At 43.4% G+C, this 23,673-nt stretch overlaps 1 protein-coding gene across 1 annotated transcript in view; it reads left to right on the top strand.

Annotated features, from left to right (window-relative positions):
- Positions 1-23,673, top strand: part of LOC137384323 (protein sidekick-2-like) — a 506,965-nt gene that overhangs the window by 210,829 nt on the left and 272,463 nt on the right. The window contains exons 6-10 of the mRNA XM_068058191.1: positions 6,663-6,853; positions 8,016-8,099; positions 9,442-9,636; positions 14,870-14,986; positions 16,977-17,144. Of these exons, the coding sequence (XP_067914292.1) occupies positions 6,663-6,853; positions 8,016-8,099; positions 9,442-9,636; positions 14,870-14,986; positions 16,977-17,144 (755 nt within the window). The remainder of the gene's footprint in view (positions 1-6,662; positions 6,854-8,015; positions 8,100-9,441; positions 9,637-14,869; positions 14,987-16,976; positions 17,145-23,673) is intronic.

Below are 23,673 nucleotides of genomic sequence, written 5' to 3'. Positions count from 1 at the left end.
CACTGGGTGAGTGACTCTCTGTAAAATTCCCAGCCTCTGACCTGCTCTTGTAGCCACTGTATTTATATGGTTGGTCCAGTTCAGATTCTGGTCAATGGTGATATCCAGGATGTTGATAGAGGGAGATTCAGCGATGGTAATGCCATTGAACGTCAATTGGCGATGGTTAGATTCTCCCTTGTTTGAGATGGTCATTGCCTGGCACTTGTTTGGCATGAATGTTACTTGCCACTTATCAGCCCAAGCCTGGATGTTGTCCAGGTCTTCTTTCATATGGCCATGGGCTGCCTCAGTATCTGAGAAGTTGCGAATGGTGCTGAACATTGTGCAGTCATCAGTGAACATCCTCACTTATGACCTTATGATGGAGGTAAGGTCATTGATGAAGCAACTGAAGATGGTTGGGCCTAGGACACTACCCTGAGGAACTCCTGCAGTGATGTCCTGGGACTGAGATGATTGACCTCCAACAACCACAACCATCTTCCTTTATGCTAGGTATGATTCCAGCCAACGGAGAGTTTTTCCCCTGATTCCCATTGACTCTAGTTTTGCTAGGTCTCCTTGATGCCATACTTGGTCAAATGCTGCCTTGATGTCAAGGGCAGTCACTCTCACCTCACCTCTGGTGTTCAGTTCTTCTGTCCATGTTTGGACCAAGGCTGTAATGAGGTCAGGAGCTAAGTGGCCCTGGCAGAACCCAAATTGAGCGTCACTGGGCAGGTTATTGCTGAGCAAGTGCTGCTTGATAGAATGGTCGACGACCTGTCCATCATTTTACTGATGATCAAGAGTAGACTAATGGGGCAGTAATTGGCTGGGTTGGATTTGTCCTGCTTTTTGTGCACAGGACATACCTGGGAAATTTTCCACATTGCCCGATAGAAGCCAGTGTTGTGTCTGTACTGGAACAGCTTGGCTAGGGGTGCGGCTAGTTCTGGAGCACAAGTCTTCAGTACAATTGCTGGAATATTGTCAGGGGCCATAGCTTTGCAGTATCCAGTGCCTTCAGCCATTTCTTGATATCACGTGGAGTGAATCGGATTGGCTGAAGACTGGCATTTGTGATGCTGGGAACCTCAGGAGCAGGCCGAGATGGACCATTCACTTGGCACTTCTGCTGTGCGCTGGCCTTCCCCATCTTTGAGGTTAGGGATATTTGTGGAGCCTCCTCTTCCTGAGAGTTGTTTAATTGTCCACCACCATTTACGACTGGATGTAGCATGACTGCAGAGCTTAGATCTGATCCGTTGGTTGTGGGTTCGCTTAGCCCTGTCTATTGCATGCTGCATCCGCTGTGTGGCATGCAAGTAGTCCTGTGCTGTAGCTTCACCAGACTCACACCTCATTTTTAGGTATGTCTGGTGCTGTTCCTGGCATGCCCTCCGGCACTCTTCATTGAACTAGAGTTGGTCCCCCAGCTTGATTAAGTAAATTAAATAATATCAATGGCTAAACCTGAACACAATACTTGTATCATCTAACAACATACTTAAAATCTCAACATAACATCTGTAGACTTGCATTAAGCTGTTTCAAGCATTTTGTGTTTAATTTCAGATTTCCAGCATTCACGGTATTTTGCTTTTGTCTTAGTGTTTAATTCACTGTGACTTCTTGTCCAGGAATGCGTACCTTGAAGAAGTTCTGCTCTTCTCTCTGATGGGATTTCTGTTTGTCTGTTCTACCTTGTTCACTTTCATTGCTTACTATTTCCCTTCTTTTGTTTGATCAGGTTTGATCAGCTTTTCCAGCCACATCTCCTTCCTCGGCAACTATTTGCATATCTTTTGTTTCTTTACGTGTACCATTGCCACTCCCTTTGGCTTTGTACCATGAAACCTTCTGTCATTTAATCTGTCCTCAATCCTATCATAGACCTTCCCTTTTGTTCTTCTTCCCACCCTACCCCCTTTCACTTGCTCAAAACCTATTACATATCTAGTTTTTCTCACTTCTGATGAAAGGTCACAGACCTGAAATGTTAACTCTGTTTCTGTCTCCACAGATGCTGCCAGACCAGCTGAGTGTTTCCAGCATTTCCTGTTTTTATTTCAGACTTCCAACATCTACAGTATTTTGCTGTTGTCTCTGTTATCTATCCCTTAGTCAATTCTGTATCCATGCTGCTACTGACCCTTTTATCCCATGGACTTCAATTTTGCTAAAAGGCCTAATATTTGGTACTTTATCGAACACCTTTGAAAGTCCAGATACACAGTATCAACTGCACTGCCCTCATCCTCTGTGTTACCTCATCAAAAAATTCAATCAAGTCAGTCAAACACAATTTTTCCTTAACAAATCCATGCTGGCTCTTCTTTGTTAGTCCATGCTTGTCCAAGTGGCTGTTTATTTTCTCCAGGATTATTGTTTCTAAAAGATTCCCCACCACTGACTTTAAACAGTATTGCCAGGTTCAACCTTCTCCCCTTCTCCTTGTGCTAACTCTATTTTGACTACTTAAGGCCCAAGAAACTTGACCTATGCATATCTAATTATATGTAACAGGTTTAAAATTTAATTCTCCCATTTACCTGCTCAATTGCAAAACTGGTCTAAATTTGCAAATCTTTTGGTCATCTGTTTTTGAGCATTAAAAATTTAAAGTTAGTACAACAGGCAGGCTGAGCATTTTTAAATGTTACATTTGATGATTAAAAGGCTGTCATGCAGCCAGTTCCCAGCATCAGTTTTGGGAGACCATGGCCAAGATTTTGCCCACTAGGTCAGAACCCCGATGTTGGGGTCAAATGGGGGTCACAATCTCGCACTGTGGCGTAAACAGTCACCCAGCAGTGATCTTCCCTGTTAGTGGCCAAAGGGTGAGCTCGCTGTCCAATTAAGAACTGCGGGAAGGCTCTCAAAGCTGAAGGGCTAATCGGAGGCCTTCCATTTTGAGGCACCCTCTCACCAACTTTTTAAACTTTTAAATTTAAAAATGTCCTCAGCAGCTGGGCCATGATTGTGGAGTGGTAACCACTAGGGTGGTTTGTGACCGCAGCTGAGGCCAGGCAGACAGGAAGGGCCTCAAAGCCTGCCTGGATTGCTGGCCAATCCCTCCCCGCTCTGCCACAGAGAAGCTGCAGTTGGCCTAGTCCCCGACGCCTCGGTGGGTCTGCAGGCCAACTGGAAAATTGCAGTCTGTTTCTGACGATGGGCCTTAAGAGACCTTTAACTATCCTTAATTGGCTATCCTCCACTTGCAGGTGGGTAGCCCTACCGACTCTGATTCCACCTCCAGGAAAATGGCCCAGGGGGAGGAATGGTGCCAGCAAACCAGCACGCCGGGCGCGACACAAATCTTCAGGCCCATCCATCTCTGTCCTCGCTCCAATCTGGGGATGAAAATCCTACCCTACATATTCTGGAGAATCTTGCTACCTATGTAAGACTACCAATTTCCCAGAAATCAGTCACATTATACTCCAAATTTAGTATTGGTGTAGTGCAAAAGATTGTCCAACACAGGCATCAACCAAGCCATATAAATGATGCATGAATGAATCACTTTACACATTCTGAATCCAATTCACAGTGAACAAACGTTCACAGCACACAGGTTCCAGATGATGTTGCAGTAGACAGCACCGATCAGAGACCAGTAAGAATATTAAATGTAAAGGTCATGCTGGTGCATTAAGGCTATGTTCTTCTGAGGTTATGATAGTAAAGTGAAAGTTTTAAGCTGTAGTAGCTTTTGATATACTTGACATGAGATTGCTTTAAGCTGTCACTTTGGAGAAAGAGCAAAAGTATTCAGTTTCAATTCCTGTCATCCCTGCACTTTGAGTGCAGGAAGTTCACCCATTAAAGAGAAGCAGTAACAGTAGAGTGCAGCATGAGTTTCACATTCCACAACAGTCTTCTAACTGTGCCAATGAAAGAAAAAAAGCAACATTCAAATTTCTGTCTTTCTAATATACATGACAAAATACATATCAACATGAAAACTAAGTTTATAAAGAATATGATTAGATGTTCCATAATATTTTATTATTTGTATTAATTTCAAAAAAATCTGTTTATTTTGTATGAAATGTTTAGGACTTGTGCCTGCAGAAGACATGTTGATTATAGTTTTGCTGTTTACTGTAATATGATAGTATCTTCTTTATTGGCTTCCAGTCAGGATCAAAATGGTAAAGCCTATCATTACCCCTGGAAGTACTTTACATTTAGATGTATATCATGGCACTGCCTTCCCCTTCTGAAAGAGGGTTTTGCTGCCTTTGGTGCAATGTGGTATTTTTCTTATCTATCAAATCATAACCAGCAAATGACTTACTACAACTTCTCTTCCTACTCCTGCATGACCCCCTCCAATTTCCCATATGTATACTGCCCCTCGGTGACATCATCCAAAAGCACAGTGTTAGTTTTCACATGTACACTGACGACACCCAATTCTACCTCACCACCACTTCTGTCGACTTTTCCACTGTTGCTAAATTTTCAGACAGCTTATCCAACATTCAGTATTGGATGAGCAGAAATTTCCTCCAATTAAATATTGAGAAGATTGAAGCCATTGTCTTCGGTGTCCGCTCCAAACTCTATTCCCTAGTTACTGACGCCATCCCTCTCCCTGACAACTGTCTGAGACTAAACCAGACTGTTCACAACCTTGATGTCATACTTGACCCTGAGATAAGCTTCCAACCACATATTCATGCCATCATTAAGACTGTCTATTTTCATCTCTGTAGCATCATCCAACTTTGCCCCTGGCTTAGCTCATCTGCTTTAGAAACCCTCATTCATACTTTTACCTCTAGACTTGACTATTCCAATGCACTGCTGGCAGGCCTTCACATTCTACCCTCCATAAACATGAGGTCATCCAAAACTCTGCTGTCCGTGTCCTTACTCAGTCCAAATCCCATTTATTTATCACCCCTGAGCTCATTGACCTACATTGGCTTCCTGTCAAGCTATGCCTCAATTTTAAAATTCTCGTCCTTGTTTTCAAATCCCTCCATGTCCTACCTCTGTAATCTCCTCCAGCCCCACAATCATCCAAGATATCTGCACTCATCTAATTCTCGCCTCTTGAGAATCCCTGATTTTATTCGCTCCACCATTAGTAGCCGTGCCTTCAGTCGCCTGGACCCTAAGCTCTGGAATTGCCTCCCTGCACCTCTCCGCCATGGAATTGCAACTCACCTCTCTTTCCTCTTATAAGACACACCTTAAAACCTACCTCTTTGGCCAAGCTTTTGGCTATCTGCTTAAACTATCGCCTTATGTGACTCGTTGTCTAATTTTGCTTTATAACGATCCTGTGAAGTGCCTTGGGATATTTTATTATGTTAAAGGCACAATATAAATATAAGTTGTTCTTTATGCTATAGGTTGCCTCCAATTTTGTTGTCAGAGGCACCTGCCTATGATAAAATACAAAAGAGATTTTTAGTTAATTAGTTTAAAATTATTTCTCTTTCTGCACATCTCCCCCACCCCCACACAACTCCACTCTGGTGCCCCTTCTGTGTCTTTGGGCAGGATTTTATTCTGACCTTGGAGATGGACACGGAGGCTGGGGGTTGAGGGGGTTGGTGAGGGGAGGGACAAAATGGCCGGGGGCATCGTTTATGACGCTTCCCGGGCCCCATACCATTTTGTCCGGTACGGGGAAGGCCAAGGACAGCCTTGCCACCCCAGGCCAATTGAGCCTCTTAAGTGATCAATTAACGCTCATTTAAGGGCCACTTCCTGCCTTCACTTCAATTTTGCTGAAGGCAGAAGAGCTTGCTGCCACGGGGAGATGCCGCCAAATAATGCCTGGCAGCCTCCTAGCGGCATCAGTGTTCCCTCCTTTGGGGGCAATCCAGGGGGCCCCCCCCCCATGATGATGGCTGAACCCCCCCCCCCCCCACAAGAAGACCCACCGCGCACCCTTACCAACCCGCCACCCCATCAATGGGGCCTGCTTCACTGTCCCAGGAAACCCCAACTCCACTTACCTATCCCAGGGTTGGTCCTCCGATTGGCTGGCAGCTCTGGAACCGGAAGCTTGTCCCTTAAAGGAACAGCATCCCCGCTGGTGGGCAGTTATTTGGCTGCCCGCCATGGAATTGCAACGGGGGTCTCCCCCACCTTCTGGCCTGCCGCTGGGATCCTCGTCACCAGAATAAAATCTGGCCCTTTCTCTTACCCATTATTGCCAGACGGTTGACTATGTTCAGCCAATGCCAATCTTGAATTGGTCACGAAGAAATATACCAGAGCATTAACTTACCCACATCACTTCCCTTCCTCTTTTCCTTTTGCCTAAAAGTTTACCATCTTAGTAATTGCAAAAACAAAACCACCCCCCTCTCCTCTTGCATGCACACATACTCGCACAGACACAGATACAGCAATTCTCCAAGACTCATGGTGTGCCCCTTTCCCTAAAATAATTTCTCACAGCAATTGAAAATCTTATTTTTTATCAGTCACCTTGAATGGTAACCTAGGTAACTAGATACAGTGAATGCTCACACTGTAGATGCACCTTGGTTACAGGATCAGGATTGGAATGTGTTTAATGTTTAACAATAGCTGCTGGAAGTTTTAATCACTTGTATATAAGTATAATAGGCTTTCTATCAGGAGAACAGTGATAACATCTTCAAATTAACAGTGTAAGGAATTTCTGTGCATTGTTTTATTTCCAGACCACTAATTAAGCTAAGTATTATCTGGAAGAAGGATGGGGTGCCACTGAGAAATGGATTCAGCGATTACCACCGGAAACTGACCATCCTAAACCCGAAATTGCGTGATGCTGGTTACTATGAATGTGAAGCCATTCTCCGAAGTAGTAGCGTTCCCTCAGTCAGTGCAGGAGCCTTCTTGTCGGTGCTGGGTGAGTGCCTGGGAAATTCCTGGTTCTATAATGAACACCTGCATTATATGGCTACGAAACATTCTGCAGCTCCTATCGCATCTGGATTCAGAATCAAACTGTGTTATTTAACAAGCCATTAAAAGGGGTTTAAAGAACTTGTTGCCTTCCAGGAACCAACCACTGCTTCATCATTTTTATACAATTACTATCATTTTTATAGTCACTGTTTTCAAAAGAGCCCAGATTCTACCCATAGCTTCCCATTCAGTTTTTAAAATCTCATTTCCTTGTCATTCCAGTCAGATGCAAGTGTTCAGAATTCTCTCACAATCTGCACTATCACACAGCTGCAGCAGACTGATGTTTTGCTCTGACTCTACTGCAAAATGGTTCCCTTTCAATGTTTCTTTGTCCAAAGCTATATCTGTAGCAGATCTACGATGGCACTGCTCATGGTGAGTTAGAAGAGGCACAGTATTATGATGTGTAAAGCACAATATATTATCAAGGGTACTGAATTCATTTTTTTTAGTTGAAAAAGTCAAATTGCATTTTTATTGCAGAGTATCACTGTGTTGGTGAAAATTTCAGCTTCAGTTCTATTAATACATGCATATTTGCATAGAAACTATAGATCAGTGGCACTGATTACTTGTAAAACTTAGTTTAAGCACATGCAGTTAACTTTATCTGTTGTCTTGTTAAAACCAAGATCCTGATGCTGATGATTGCAGGGACCGTGTATAGTAGTATTGAGGAATGGGGGCATAGCTGTGTGAATTTATTAGTGGCAAGAGAGTGGTCAATTAGGCAGTTACAATACTGACCCCTCAGCCCGATATGTGTATGTGTTCCAGCATAGTGCACCTCAATATTCTCTCTACAATTGGATTAATTTTACTGGTTAATGATCTGACCATAATAGAAACCATTCCACCTCATGGGCCTGGAAAATTGCCCACCTTGCCTTAACACAAGTCCTATCATTATGGAGAATATGGTTTGAGAATGCAGTGAAATAAATCCTCAGAATAATTAAAAGCAAACTATTTAAGATTTTACCAATGATATTTTCCACTGTATTTTACTTCACATTTCATACAGTAGGTAAACAAATATTATCAATGGGCTCTAGAATTTTTTTTTTGCTGATTAATATTCAGTTCTTCTCTTCTTGCAGAGCCACCACAGCTAGTCCTGGAACCAGAGCGTCACATTACAACTGAGATAGAGAAAGTGGTAGATATTCCATGTCAGGCTCGAGGTAAAGTCAACAGACAACCTACTTTATATTAAACTTAGTAGGAAGATTATATAAAGCAGAGGCTGAGTACTTAGTGATGCAGAATATTTGAAGTGTTCTTACTCCTGGTGACTGCCTGGAGTCCATAATGTTGAGTGATCACTCTAGTCTCAAATACCTGTAAATGAGTTACTCTTTTTAAATGAGTTTGGCAGGTAATACATTCCACTCCCTCAGATCCTAGTGCATATAGACTAGAAATGAAATTCAGCATTTATGTGACTTTATTGAGTTGGTTTGAGAGATGTGCTGCTTTTTTCAAAAACCTAAAAGTGCAAGCTGCCTGAAAAGCTGTTGCTAGGTAACATTTTTTTCATTTTAAGGTATCAAGAACACTCACAAAATCACTAGGATCACTAAAGTTTCAGAATTGGCTTCTGTATTGACTTACAGTAACTTGTGAACAAAAATATTGGAGATTGGTATATGCTCTTTCTTGCATATGATGAGCTCCCCAATGGTTTAAGAGATTGATGCCCTATCTGATCTGGGATTGAACTATATGAACCAGAAGGTTCCAGGTTTAATTCTCTGTTTCTACCTAGTTAACTGATTTCAGCCAGGGCAGGAATGAGGGTGTGACAACCTGCTCAACCCCTTGGGGACAGCGGGGAAACAATCACAAAAAGTTAGCATTTCCAATATTTAGCCATGGTCCCTTGCTCGGAAGTGCATGTGTTGACATCAGATGTGATCAGGGATGGGTTAAGCAACAGTAGCTATTGTGGTTGAATAACCCACTGACACTAACCATCCATGTCAAACATCAGCATCCCTGCAGCCACATCCCAGATTGAGTCAGCGCCTGTGGGATCAATTTATTACTTTCCTTCAAATCCTGTTATTGCCATGAAGCATGAACTGAAACTTCCACAACATTTGTATCTGGGAGGAGCAGAGAATGCAAAGTGGTGTGACTCTAGGAGAATATAAATTTGACCAGTTCAGATATGCTTTGAATGACTAAGACCTGGGCAATTTCTAACACAGTTGAGGTGGTGTTTGGGATGCAGATAATGGACTGATCCAAACCAGCAGTTTAGCAGTTCCAGTCACTAAATATTTCTTCTTCGCCTATAGAACTTTGAATACTTTCAGAATATTGATTTAAGTGAATTCTATCAAAGTCTTGTTGGACTCGATGCCTGGTTTATTCTTTATTTATTGACAACCCCACAGAAAAGAGATCATGGTGCCCGTGAAAGGAGACCAGCAATACATACTAAACATATTTCTTGAAAGAACTTTATTCAAGCATCACGTATTTATTAAAGATTTCAATAATTTATGTATGTGATTGCAGGTGTTCCATTGCCAGTGATGTATTGGTATAAAGATGCAACACTGATCACAAGGTTAAATGCCCCCAGATACAAGGTGCTGTCCAACGGCAGCCTGCAGATCAATGGACTGATGCCTGATGACACTGGCATGTTCCAGTGCTTTGCTAGGAATGATGCTGGTGAGGTGCAAACTTTCACCTATCTTGCTGTTACCAGTAAGTAAATTATCTTTTAAGCTATTCTGCTAGTTACCTTCATTCACTCTTTTATCCTCTACCTTAGTTGAGATTTGTAAATTGATGAGTGATGCTCCGATCGTGCAGATCTAAACTTCGATTCATAACATTTTCTTTAACCTTCACAGAGCTTTTAGGGGGATGAAGGTTTGGTGTGGCTTTAGGAATATCAGAATCCTTTATGGAATGCCATGAACCATGGGGAGAATCCTCACTTAAAAAGAGTGGGAGTATTTGATTAAGAACAACTACCAAGGATGTAATTTGCCAAATGAGTGGAAGTCCTGGCACCGGGCTTGTATACAGGTCGCACAGCCACACAGACGGGTGGCAGGACTTCCTCAGCGAACTTTCATTTGTAACCAATCACGTCCAGCAGGCAGGGGAGCCAGCCATTAACGGGTGGCAGGAGGGAGGTCGTGCTTCCAGGTCGATGGATTGCTCCATTATTGAAGGCCAGCTGGCAGCCTTCATGCAAGCTATACAGATAGAGGGCATTGGAAGGGGTGCAGAACAAGGGAGTCTGTGGAGGAATGGCTGGAATCAGAGGAAGGCTGGCTCCATGGTTCAGTAATGCTTCCCTGGAGGTGCTCCTGCAGACAGCAAGGGAACGGAGTGAGGTGCTGTTCCCAGTGGATGGGAGGAGAGCAGCAAGCCTCACAAAGAAGGTATGGCTAGAGGTGGCAGAGGAAGTCAGCAGCCACGGTTGTAGAAACATGGGGCAATGCCCAAAACGATTCAATGACCTGGCGCCATCTGGCAAGGTGAGCAGCATTCGTAACTGCAAGCTTGCAGCCTGCCTGCCTTAAATGCCACCCATGAGATGTGAGGCAAGGTGGCCAACTCAGGCATCGGGCATGACCAAGGACCAGCGACTACACTGAGCTGCACAGTTGCCTCACATCGGAGGGCCACCATCAGTCAGAGGTGATCGCAGTGTTGACAAGGCTGAATGGCTGCTTGTAGCAGGCCTCCCTGTGCTGTGATGCTGGACGTAAAGTGGCACAGACCGATGAGCACAGCTGCGCCATGAGAAAGAGTGACATTGTGTATGCATGTGGTTGCAGGAGAAGCCGCTCACAATGCCAGAGAGCAGAGAAGAACTGGAGATGGTGTGCTCTTCATTGCTGTAGTGATGCCGATGCAGGAGGAGGCGATGGAGATAGGATGGTTTGCAGCAGGGCAGCCTGTCGCTGAGGGCAAGGCAGGTGTGGAGCTCATAAAGAGTGAGTAAAGCGATGGATGCAGGCATCAAACCTCTGATGAGCAATAGTTATGGCGCCTCTGTGGACCTTGAACACAGGAAGGTCCAGATCAAACATGGGCAGAAGGAGTTGGTTGAAAATGCAGATCGTTAACATTACTCTTGTCTATTCCACAGTTCCAGCAGTGGATGAGGCACTGATGACAGTTTCAGGACCACATGAGACCTCAGAGGAGGATCTGCCATCTGCGGAGACAGTGTCACAGCAGTTCAGCGCACCCTCCACCATTGCTCACATCTATGGGCATTGGCGCAGGTTTGGAAAGGATGGCACCAGCTGGTGAGCACTGCTCAGATGTGCCGAGCAGGTAACGGAGGCAGTGACAGCCGCAGCTACTCCCCATCGGAGGATTGAGGAAAGACCCGCAGATGGCGAGCCTCGAGAGTCATCAGCAAAGTGGCAGATACTGGAGCAGAGGCTGTTCACTCCCATGCGCGTATGATGGAGGAGTCCATCCATGCCATGTGTGGCACCATGTCTCTGGCGTGTGAGTGCATAGCCTCCTCCATTGGGAGAATGGCAACTTTCATAGAGAGCCACATGCAGGTGGATATAGGAGGTGCATACCGACTCCACAGTATGGCATCATCCATGAGCTGTGTTGAGCGATGAGTAAGCAAGATGGCCTGAAGAGCTGAGGCACCTGGACTGTCTCAGAATGTACAAGTCGTGGTAGCTTCCTGGGAACCTTGCGCACACCTGAACGATCCTTTTGCTGCGGCTGCAGACTATTTCAACAATCAGCGAGTGCAATCACTTCCTGTTTACGAAGGTGTCTGGATGCTCTGAGAGCACTTTGATGACCACATGCATGCAGTCAATTGCCCCCTGCACCAGAGGGATTCCAGCCGTGGCTGCAAATCCAATCGTCCTCTCATCCTGACTGGCATGATCGGTGCGATACCTGATGCATTTCCCTGCCCTCTGGAGCCAGGCATCCATCACCCGCTTGATGCAGTGATGGGCAGTTGACTGAGAAATCCCACAGATATCTTCGGATGATCCATGGAACAAACCTGAGGCGATAAAGTTAAGCACCATAGTCATCTTCACCACCACAGGCAATGGGTGGCCATCAGATCCCAGTAGCCTCAGCTCCTCGACCAGTATGTCGCACGGGTCAACTACCATCTATCTGGAGAAACGCAGTCTTCGGAGACAGTGGTGCTCTGATATCTCCATGGAGCTAAGCCTGTGTCTGTAAACCCTTTCAGCTGGATAGTGCCTTCTTGAAACATCAGCCTACATTATTGCCCCAATGCACTTTCCTTGTCCACATCCCATCACAGCTTCATGATGCTGGTGTTCCTCTAGCCATTGCGGCCCTGCAGCCCCGCTCCATATGGCTGAACCTGTCTCTCTCTCTCTCTCCCACTCTCCTCCTCACCAGAGGAATCAAACTCTTAGTGCAGAGCACCCATTGAGATTTGGAGCTTTCACGGTGCGATACCTCTCAACCCCCTAGTGCTGCCTGTACTCGCTGCAGTAGACTTGGGAGACACCCTCCCAGTAACAGCCCTCCATTATGGCCTCACAGTCTACAATCCTTCCAAACGTACAAACCTTTGCTTATCTGAACCTCAGCCTGCCTGGTTGTCAATGCAGTTGTACTCACTGGCTACCACTTTCAGCCAACACTCACCTGCCACTGAAATCTCACCTCCTTTGAGTAAGCGAGCTGCTGATGCTCCGCAGAACCCGTGCATACCACTGAAAATTTTAAAAGCACTGCAGTAACGCTCTCAATTGATTGCTTAATAGCCTCAATTGCTTGCTTGCTGCCATCCTGTGCATTCCCAGTCCCACTGACCAACTGCCCTGGGAACTTTGCCAGGTGGCGGGAAGGCATTAGGAATCCACTCCAGTGCATTCCCCCACCATTTTACCCCCTCCTAGCCTGTCGCCATGAGGCTGGTAAAATTCCACCCCTTATCTTTCCTGCTCATCAATGCATATTGGATTATTTGGTTTCTAAAGAAAAGGAAGAAATAAATAGCTTGTTTACATTGAAACCTTTAAGTTTAAACAAAGGCCCTTTCTTTCTCTTAAAGTGGATGTAAAATACTCCATTGCACTAATTGGCAAACAGCAGAGAGTTTTTATGCTGCTCTGTCCAACATTCCTCCTTCAATCAGCCGCCACCAAAACAGATTATTGCTCCATCACCTTTATTTTAGCATCTAAATCCAATCATGTATTTCACTATCTGAAAATTTACATTAAAAGTGAAAGAGATTAATTGCATTTAACTTCCTGGTTGACTGTCTGTGTGAATACTTCAGTGTGATTGGCTGTTTATCTGTTTGCTGACATCACTGCTGCTGCACGCCTTGACTTGGCGCCAGATTTAAACTGATATCGGTAAAGGGGAAAACCGCTGACTGCAAAATCCCAGCCGTTGACTGCTAAGTGCTTTGGGGCATGCTAGATGCATGAAAGGTACAATATAATTATAATTTATTTCCTTTTTCACTTTAATATACCTATCACAGGATTTGTAATTTTTTCATCCAATTACAAACGCTCACAAATAACTAATTAATCATTAATAAATGTGTTTATCATTTAAAGCCAAACAGGGACTATTCTAACAAGGGCTTGGAGTTAGTTACTAGTATTAGATTATAGATAAGGGAATTTTATAGCATTTTATGATTAGTTTATCCATATTTCAGACTCCACAGCGGCAGCTTAGATAATTAGGGTTAGATTTTCAATGGCATTGAAAGGTGGGTGTCTTCTGTAATGGGTGGCCAATTCGCAATGCCAGTTGGACAGCAAGTTAAAAATGTATCCATTGAAGTTTCTGAGTTGTAATCAAAATGTGCTTCTGCCATGAGTTTTTAAATGACTTCAAGCCAATTATATAAATGCTACTGGTCACCCTACCAGTGGTAAACAACAAAACAGTTGGATATAAAACTGACATTTGCAGATCATTGCCCTTTATCGATACTACCTGATTTTCTTTACCATTGTCCATCTGCAAATATTTATTTTCAACCTGGATGGCAAGACAAGAGACTTACCCAGTATAAGTGAAGCTCATAGGAGTGTTCCTGGCTGGGGTTATGGTCTAAAATACTCCAGAAGATTCACTGCCCCTTCCCCAGCGGGCACCCAAATTGCACTAATAATGACATGAGCGACAGCCTCTTTTCTGCACATGGCTTGACTCTGGAAATTCAAGCAGGGTCAGGCTCTTATCTCATCTGCTGGGCAAAATTCCCATTCTTCCATCATTACTAGGGTTGCCAACTTTGGTTGGAGGTATTCCTGGAGGTTTGATCATGTGATATCTAACCATGTGGCATTTGATCAAGGACATCTGCAAATGTAATTGCATTTGCATAATTGCATAACACTTGGATCCTCTGTCATCGAGTATCTTTGCTGATGGTTTGTGCCAGCAGCTGTTGTGCAAGAGGTTCCGAGAATCAGGAGGCCGCCTGTGAGCAGGTGAAGAAAGGAAACCAAGGGCGGGGAAGAGGGGAAACGAAAGTTTGGGGAGGGATTCATAAGAGGGAAAGCAGACGAGGGAGGAATTTTGATTCCATCTGATACTAATAGTAGCACACTGAATATGTAATTGATGATGCCATGAAGTGGGAGGAAGGCACTGATGCAGCAAGAAATTTAAAATGTGAAGTTCTCCCAAGCCATGGAGATTCATGCCCCATTCCAGAAGACCAGTCTGGGCCATTTAGCAACCCTGTATTTACAGTGGTGGAATCATATTGTGCATTTTCAATTCAGTGTGTTGTGAATAGAATCTTTTTTTTCCCATTATTGGTCATGAGATAATATACAGGATACATTAGGTAAAATTAATATGGGCTTACCACAAATAAAAGTAGTGATATCAGAAAAGAAATTTTGAAACATTAGTCAGCAATACTTAGATTAATTAATGTGAGAACAATATTAATTGTTTTTGGTTGTTACAGGCATTCCTCCCAACATTACTAAGGGCCCGTCAGACAGCACAGTGATTGATGGGTTGTCAGTCATCCTTTCTTGTGAAACATCAGGGGCGCCACGGCCAGCAATCACCTGGCAAAGGGGCAAGTATTAACATTGACTGCTTTTGCATGCAACACATTTCATGGGTGTTTCATTACTTCAAGTCTGCTCCAGCTTTTCTGTACTGCTTAATTCCACACTTTGACCTTCTCTGTACACCGTACCTAAGTTCAATCACAAATTCTCAATCACCTAACGATGGATGCCGGAACTGGCCACAGCCATGAACATGAACATATTTGCATTTAGTACATCTGTGAATTTGTCAGTTTGGTCGGATGTTCCTTTGTGTTATACACAGCAAAACGTGCTCCTGGCCTTTACAGGCAAATTTATGGCTCAGGGTGCCTGTGGCCAGACCCAAATGGTGGACTAAACACAAGTGCCACCGGTAGCAGCCTTTTGGAGGTACCCAAGAAATCCTATCTCAACAGGGTTTTTGTGCTTCCAAGGACGAGGTCATTTCCTCCAATGGTGCTGTTTCTATCTGTGTCAACCCTGTAAAATGGATTGGATGCAAAAGACCATCTGTAGTCCTTTCTACATGGTACATCCAGCAACATTGCCAACAATAATTAGACGATTCTGACTTGACCTTCAGTCAGGAAAGTACCAGACGACAACAAGTAGCTTGTGTCCAAACTACAGCTCGTCATTATCAATACATTTCACTTGATCACTATTTTAGTTTTGTTGTTCTCTGGAATCTCACAAAGGATCAAATAAACTGCATTAAAGTGTATGGAGGGTAGCACCATGACTCCGTAGTATTGCCAACTCACCAATGTTCCCAAAAATAAAAAAACGAAGCCATTCAAATTTTAGCTGTTTGTGGGACCTTGTGAAGTGCTTTGGAAGAATGTGAGAAGGGATTTCACATCTTACTTGTAAGGCTTGTGCTTTCAAACTGTTTGCACTTTTGCACTATTACTTGCAAACTGTATGAATTTGTAAGCATTTTCTGTTTAAAACTACTCAGCACTTCTCCCCCCTCACCCTGGGCACTAATTTGACAAAGTGTTGCTTCTGTTCTCCTAAAACATTTTTATTTGTTCTCTGTACCATATGGGGAAAAATGTTTTTGGCTGTTCTCATTTACAAACTTGAAGGATGTAATTTGGTTGAACTTCTATAACAAATTTGAGGTCTTTTACTTTATTTTTAAATTCTCCCATTTTTGCCTTCTAACTAAATTTTACCTTCAGTTTTCCAGCTGCTGGTCCTAATGTTGGTATCATCCAGTCTTGCATGCTGGGCATTAACTGTTCTCCTTGGTTCCCCGAGATGGCAACCCACCCTGCTGCCTTTGCTCTGTTAAAGTTTAAGGGCCAGTAGCTCAGGTTCTTGAATTAGCCTGTCACTCAACCCCGGGTCTCCCAGAGTGGTCTGACCATGAATAATCTCTGATCCCCATTTCTTTTGAACTCAGGTGGTCCCCATTCTTGACCTGCAGGCATGTACTCATTCTGTCTGTGCCAGGTGGCCTCACACCTGCTGATTTTTGCTCACACTTCCCCCAACTTTGTGCACCCTCTGCCCTACTGCCAGCTGATTCTTACTATCCTCCAATACATGCTGAAGAAAAGCAGCTTTTGTTTTGACATAACCAATTTTCTAATGATTTTCATGCTCTAGAGGTGATTTGCTCTAGCCATAGTCCCAAAGGACCATTGGCATCTCTCCATTAAAGACAGTCGGTGATGTATAGCTTGAGGGTCACCACTCCTCAAGTATGGGGAAAGACAAGGAGACGGGCCTCCATGAACTACCACAGCCGGTACGGGGATTGAACCCGCACTGTTGGTGTCTTTCTGCATCACACTCTCGCCGTCTAGCCAACTGAGCGAACTGAGCCCTCACCCCCGCCCCCCAGAGGTGATAATGCTGTGATTTTATAGCATGGGATGGGTAATTCTTTTTAAGAGTTGGTAGTGTTTCAAGTTGATAGTTTATTTGCACGTCGGTTGTGCTATTGTAGTGTGGACTGCAGCCAGTATCCAATGATCTCTCCATTTCTATCTTTTAAAACAGGAGAGAAAGTTCTTGCTAGTGGGTCTGTCCAATTACCTCGCTTCACATTGCTGGAATCTGGCAGCCTTCTAATCAGCCCTTCCCACATCTCAGACGCTGGGAGTTACACGTGCCTGGCCACCAATTCGCGAGGAGTGGACGAGGCCACTGGAGATCTCATTGTATGGGGTAAGAGATGAGATTTTGTTTGGCAAATCAAAGTACCTTATTACTACAGATGTTCCATATTAAATGAGAAACTGAAGCAACCTTAGAAATTGTTGAGAACAATTGTTAAGTCCATGGTCAAGGCTTAGCTTTTTTCTTTCTCTGAACCTTAAGTACATAAGTACCAGGGCTGCAGCTGTGGTAGCAACACAACAGAGAACAACAGGAGATGATTTTGAACAAAGCAATCTCATGGTATTTTGCAGTACAGGCCACTTGTGGTATTTGAGTTGGAAGAATGTCTGTTCTGTAATCAGCCTATTCTGTATATGCAAAGTAGCTATAGTTAGCAACGCACAGAGCCAATCTGAATAAATATTCATGACAGTAATGAGCTCAAAGGCGTTTATTCATTGTGGGTTTTACTTAGCATTCTATGATTGAAGTTTTTCATTTGGCTTTGTCTCATAACAAAGCAGATTCAGGTGTGCTGTAATGTTGATGTTTATCCTAAAGCCCATGATACATGCCTGCAGCTTGGCACACGCTGTTATCAAACTGCCTGGTGTATCTCAGAGACAAAAGCTGACTGTGAAAGAAGCATTACTTAAAATGGGACAAAGTTATAATCCATTGACCACAAATATTGTGTCTTTTTTGATCACTGAGAGATAAGACAGATATTCAGGCCTTGAAAGGGTTGCAAAGAGTCACAAGGCTGATTCTTAGCATTGGAATTATGAGGAAAGACTTGGAAACATGGATATTACCATCTTGAAAGAAGGTTCAACCTTCATAGAAGTGGATAAAAAAGTAAATGGTATAGAAAAGGTAAATATGGAGCAATACTACAGATTAGACCATGAAAGCAGGACCAGGAATGCAGGTTCTAATTAACAAAGGGCACAATTTAGGGCCGACATTGAGGAATTTTCAGCATGCGGAATGGATTTCCAAATAGGAAGGAAAAAATCTTCAAATCATTCAGAAGCAGTTGGAAACTGTAATGCTGAATAGGTTTATTTCAGATTAATCAGTTAGAGTGGGTTAATTATATGAACATACAAATTAGGAGCAGGAGTAGGCCACTCGGCCCTTCGAGCCTACTCCGCCATTCAATAAGTTCATGACTTAACTGATTACTCCACATGACCATCTACCCCCGATAACCTTTCACCCCCTTGCTCATCAAGAATCTATCTACCTCTGCCTTAAACATATTCAAAGACTCTGCTTCCACCGCCTTTTGAGGAAGAGAGTTCCAAAGACTCACGATCCTCTGAGAGAAAGCGCTTCTCCTCATCTCTGTCTTAAATGGGCAACCCCTTATTTTTAAACAGTGACCCCTGGTTCTAGATTCTCCCACAAGGGGAAACATGCTTTCCACATCCACCCTGTCAAGACCCCTCAGGATCTTATCTGTTTCAATCAAGTCACCTCTTACTCTTCTAAATTCCAGCGGATACAAGCCTAGCCTGTCCAATCTTTCCTTGTAAGATAGCCCACCCATTCCAGCTGTCAGTCTAGTAAACCTTCTTGGAGCTGCTTCCAATGCATTTACATCCTTCCAAACATAAGGAGACCAATACTGTACACTGTACTCCAGATGTGGTCTCACCAGTGCCCTGTATAGCTGAAGCATAACCTCCCTACTTTTGTATTCAATTCCCCTCACGATAAGCGTTAACATTCTATTAGCTTTCCTCATTACGTGCTGTACCTGCATACTTTTGCGATTCATACACTAGCACACCCAGATCCCTCTGCATCTCAGAGCTCCGCAATCTCTTACCATTTAGATAATATGCTTCTTTGTTATTCTTTCTGCCAAAATGAACAACTTTGCATTTTCCCATATTATGCTCCATCTGCCAGATTTTTGTCCACTCACTTAACCTATTTATATCCCTTTGTAGCCTCCTTATGTCCTCTTCACAACCTACCTTCCTACCTATCTTTGTTTCATCAGCAAACTTAGCAACCATACCTTCGGTCCTTTCATCTAAGTCATTTATATAAATTGTAAAAAGTTGAGGCCCCAGCACTGATCACTGTGGCACACCACTCATTACATCTTGCCAACCAGAAAATGACCCATTTATGCCTATTCTCTGTTCCTGTTAGCTAGTCAATCTTCTATCCATGACAATATGTTACCCCCAACATCATGAGCTTTTATTTTTTGCAATATCTTTTGATGTGGCACCTTATCAAATACCTTCTGGAAATCTAAGTACAATACATCCCCCTTCATGCACAGCACATGTAACTCCCTCAAAGAACTCCAATAAATTGGTTAAACATGATTTCCCTTTAACAAAACCATGTTGACTCAGCCTGATTACCTTCAATTTTTCTAAGTGCCCTGCTATAACATCTTTAATAATAGCTTCTAACATTTTCCCTAAGACAGATGTTAAGCTAACTGGCCTGTATTTTCCTGCTTTCTCTTTACCTCCCTTTTTGAATAAAGGAGTTATATTCACTATTTTCCAGTCTAGTGGAACCTTCCCGAATCTAGGGAATTTTGGAAAATTAAAACTAACGCATCAACTATCTCACTAGCCACATCTTTTAAGACTCTAGGATGAAGTCCATCAGGACCCGGGGATTTGTCAACCTGCAGTTCCAACAATTTGTTCAGTACCACTTCCCTGGTGATTGTAATTTTCTTACGTTCCTCCCTCCCTTCCATTTCCTGACTTACAGCTAATTCTGGGATGTTACTTGTATCCTCTGTTGTGAAGACCAATGCAAAATACCTGTTCAGTTCATCTGCCATCTCCTTATTATCCATTATTATCCCCAGACACACTTACTGTAGGACCAACGTTCACTTTGTTAACTCTTTTCTTTTTTAAATAGCTATAGAAAATCTTACTATCTGTCTTTATATTTCTAGCTAGTTTTAGTCAATCTTTGCTGTTTTTTATATTCTGTCCAATCTTCTGATCTGCCACCCATATTTGCACAATTATCTGCTTTTTCTTTAAGTTTGATACTATCTTTAACTGTTTTAGTTAACCACGGATGGCGGGTCCCACCCTTGGAATTTTTCTTTCTCGTTGAAATTCACATGGAAAGATGTTGGAGCAACAGGGTGGTGGTGATAGGAGATTTTAATTTTCCCAACATTGACTGGGATTCACTTAGTGTTAGAGGTCTAGATGGAGCAGAATTTGTAAGGAGCATCCAGGAGGGTTTTCTGGAGCATATGTAAATAGTCCAACTCGGGAAGGGGTCATACTGGACCTGGTGTCAGGGAATGAGCCCGGCCAGGTGGTTGAAGTTTCAGTAGGGGACTACTTTGGGAATAGTGATCACAATTCCGTAAGTTTTAGAATACTCATGGACAAAGACGAGAGTGGTCCTAAAGGAAGAGTGCTAAATTGGGGGAAGGCCAACTATACCAAAATTCGGCAGGAGCTGGGGAATGTAGATTGGGAGCAGCTGTTTGAAGGTAAATCCACATTTGATATGTGGGAGGCTTTTAAAGAGAGGTTGATTAGCATGCAGGAGAGACATGTTCCTGTGAAAATGAGGGATAGAAATGGCAAGATTAGGGAACCATGGATGACAGGTGAAATTGTGAGACTAGCTAAGAGGAAAAAGGAAGCATACATAAGGTCGAGGAGGCTGAAGAAACACGAAGCTTTGAAAGAATATCGGGAATGTAGGACCAATCTGAAACCAGGAATTAAGAGGGCTAAAAGGGGTCATGAAATATCTTTAGCAAACAGTGTTAAGGAAAATCCCAAAGCCTTTTATTCATATATAAGGAGCAAGAGGGTAACGAGAGAAAGGATAGGCCCACTCAAGGACAAAGGAGGAAAATTATGCGTGGAGTCAGAGAAAATGGGTGAGATTCTAAACGAGTACTTTGCATCGGTATTCACCGAGGAGAGGGACATGACGGATGTTGAGGTTAGGGACAGATGTTTGATTACTCTAGGTCAAGTCGGCATAAGGAGGGAGGAAGTGTTGGGTATTCTAAAAGGCATTAAGGTGGACAAGTCCCCAGGTCCGGATGGGATCTATCCCAAGTTACTGAGGGAAGCGAGAGAGGAAATAGCTGGGGCCTTAACAGATATCTTTGCAGCATCCTTAAACACGGGTGAGGTCCCGGAGGACTGGAGAATTGCTAATGTTGTTCCCTTGTTTAAGAAGGGTAGCAGGGAAAATCCAGGTAATTATAGACCGGTGAGCCTGACGTCAGTGGTAGGGAAGCTGCTGGAGAAGATGCTGAGGGATAGGATCTATTCCCATTTGGAAGAAAATGGGCTTATCAGTGATAGGCAACATGGTTTTGTACAGGGAAGGTCATATCTTACCAACTTAATAGAATTCTTTGAGGAAGTGACAAAGTTGATTGATGAGGGAAGGGCTGTAGATGTCATATACATGGACTTCAGTAAGGCGTTTGGTAAGGTTCCCCATGGTAGGCTGATGGAGAAAGTGAAGTCGCATGGGGTCCAGGGTGTACTAGCTGGATGGATAAAGAACTGGCTGGGCAACAGGAGACAGAGAGTAGCAGTGGAAGGGTGTTTCTCAAAATGGAGACGTGTGACCAGTGGTGTTCCACAGGGATCCTTGCTGGGACCACTGTTGTTTGTGATATACATAAATGATTTGGAGGAAAGTATAGGTGGTCTGATTAGCAAGTTTGCAGACGACACTAAGATTGGTGGAGTAGCAGATAGTGAAGGGGACTGTCAGAGAATACAGCAGAATATAGATAGATTGGAGAGCTGGGCAGAGAAATGGCAGATGGAGTTCAATCAGGGCAAATGCGAGGTGATGCATTTTGGAAGATCTAATTCAAGAGTGAACTATACAGTAAATGGAAAAGTCCTGGGGAAAATTGATGTACAGAGAGATTTGGGTGTTCAGGTCCATTGTTCCCTGAAGGTGGCAACGCAGGTCAATAGAGTGGTCAAGAAGGCATACGGCATGCTTTCCTTCATCGGACGGGGTATTGAGTACAAGAGTTGGCAGGTCATGTTACAGTTGTATAAGACTTTGGTTCGGCCACATTTGGAATACTGCATGCAGTTCTGGTCGCCACATTACCAAAAGGATGTAGATGCTTTGGAGAGGGTGCAGAGGAGGTTCACCAGGATGTTGCCTGGTATGGAGGGCGCTAGCTATGAAGAGAGGTTGAGTAGATTAGAATTATTTTCATTAGAAAGACGGAGGTTGAGGTAGGACCTGATTGAGGTGTACAAAATCATGAGAGGTATAGACAGGGTGGATAGCAAGAAGCTTTTTCCCAGAGTGGGGGATTCAATTACTAGGAGTTACGAGTTCAAAGTGAGAGGGGAAAAGTTTAGGGGGGATATGCGTGGAAAGTTCTTTACGCAGAGGGTGGTGGGTGCCTGGAACGCGTTGCCAGCGGAGGTGGTAGACGCGGGCACGATAGCGTCTTTTAAGATGTATCTAGACAGATACATGAATGGGCAGGAAGCAAAGAGATACAGACCCTTAGAAAATAGGCGACATGTTTAGATAGAGGATCTGGATCGGCGCAGGCTTGGAGGGCCGAAGGGCCTGTTCCTGTGCTGTAATTTTCTTTGTTCTTTGTTCTATCTATTCTGTGTATTCTGAAATATCCCCTTAAATGTCTGCCACTGCATCTCTATTGACCTATCCCTTAACCTAATTTGCCAGTTCACTTTAGCTAGCTCTGCTTTCATGCCCTCATAATTGCCCTTATTTAAGTTTAAAATACTGATCTTGGACCCACTCTTCTCTCCCTCAAACTGAATGTAAAATTCAATCATATTATGATCGCTGCTACCTAGGGGTGCCTTAACATTTATTAATCCTATCTCATTGCACAATACCAGGTCTAGTATAGCCTGCTCTCTGGTTGGCTCCAGAACATACTGTTCCAAGAAATTATCCCAAAAACATTCTATGTACTCCTCATCTAGGCTACCTCTACCCATCTGATTTTTCCAGTCTATATGTATGTTAAAATCCTCCATGATTATCGCCATACCTTTCTGACAAGCTGCCATTATTTCTTCCTTTGTACCCCATCCTACAGTGTGGTTAACGTTAGGTGACCTGTACACCACTCCCACAAGTGACTTCTTGCCTTTATGATTTCTCAACTCTACCCAAACTGCTTCTACATCCTGGTTTCCTGAACTTAAGTCATCCCTCTCTATTGCGCGAATACCATCATTAATTAACAGAGCCACCCCTCTACCTTTTCCTAGCTTCTTGTCCCTCTGAAGTGCCATGTACCCTTCAATATTCAGGTCCCAATCTATGTCATCCTGCAGCCATGTCTCTGTAATGGCTATCAGATCGCACTTATTTATTTCTATTTGTGCTTTCAATTAATCTGTTTTCTTTCAAATGCTCCATGCATTCAGATACAGAGCCTTTAGTTTAGTCCTTTATTATTTTTGTAACCTCTAGCCTTATCTGTTTATTTACTGTTAGATTTGTAATCTCTGTCCCTCCCTGTCACAGTCTGTTTATCATTTCCCATTGTTTATCATTTCTCTCTTGCCTTGTCTCTGCTCCTTGATTTACCATA

This window comes from Heterodontus francisci, chromosome 26 (assembly GCF_036365525.1).
Source record: "Heterodontus francisci isolate sHetFra1 chromosome 26, sHetFra1.hap1, whole genome shotgun sequence".
Taxonomy (NCBI): domain Eukaryota; kingdom Metazoa; phylum Chordata; class Chondrichthyes; order Heterodontiformes; family Heterodontidae; genus Heterodontus; species Heterodontus francisci.
The sequence above is the reverse complement of the archived record's forward strand: the minus strand, read 5'-3'. Positions and strand labels throughout refer to the sequence as shown.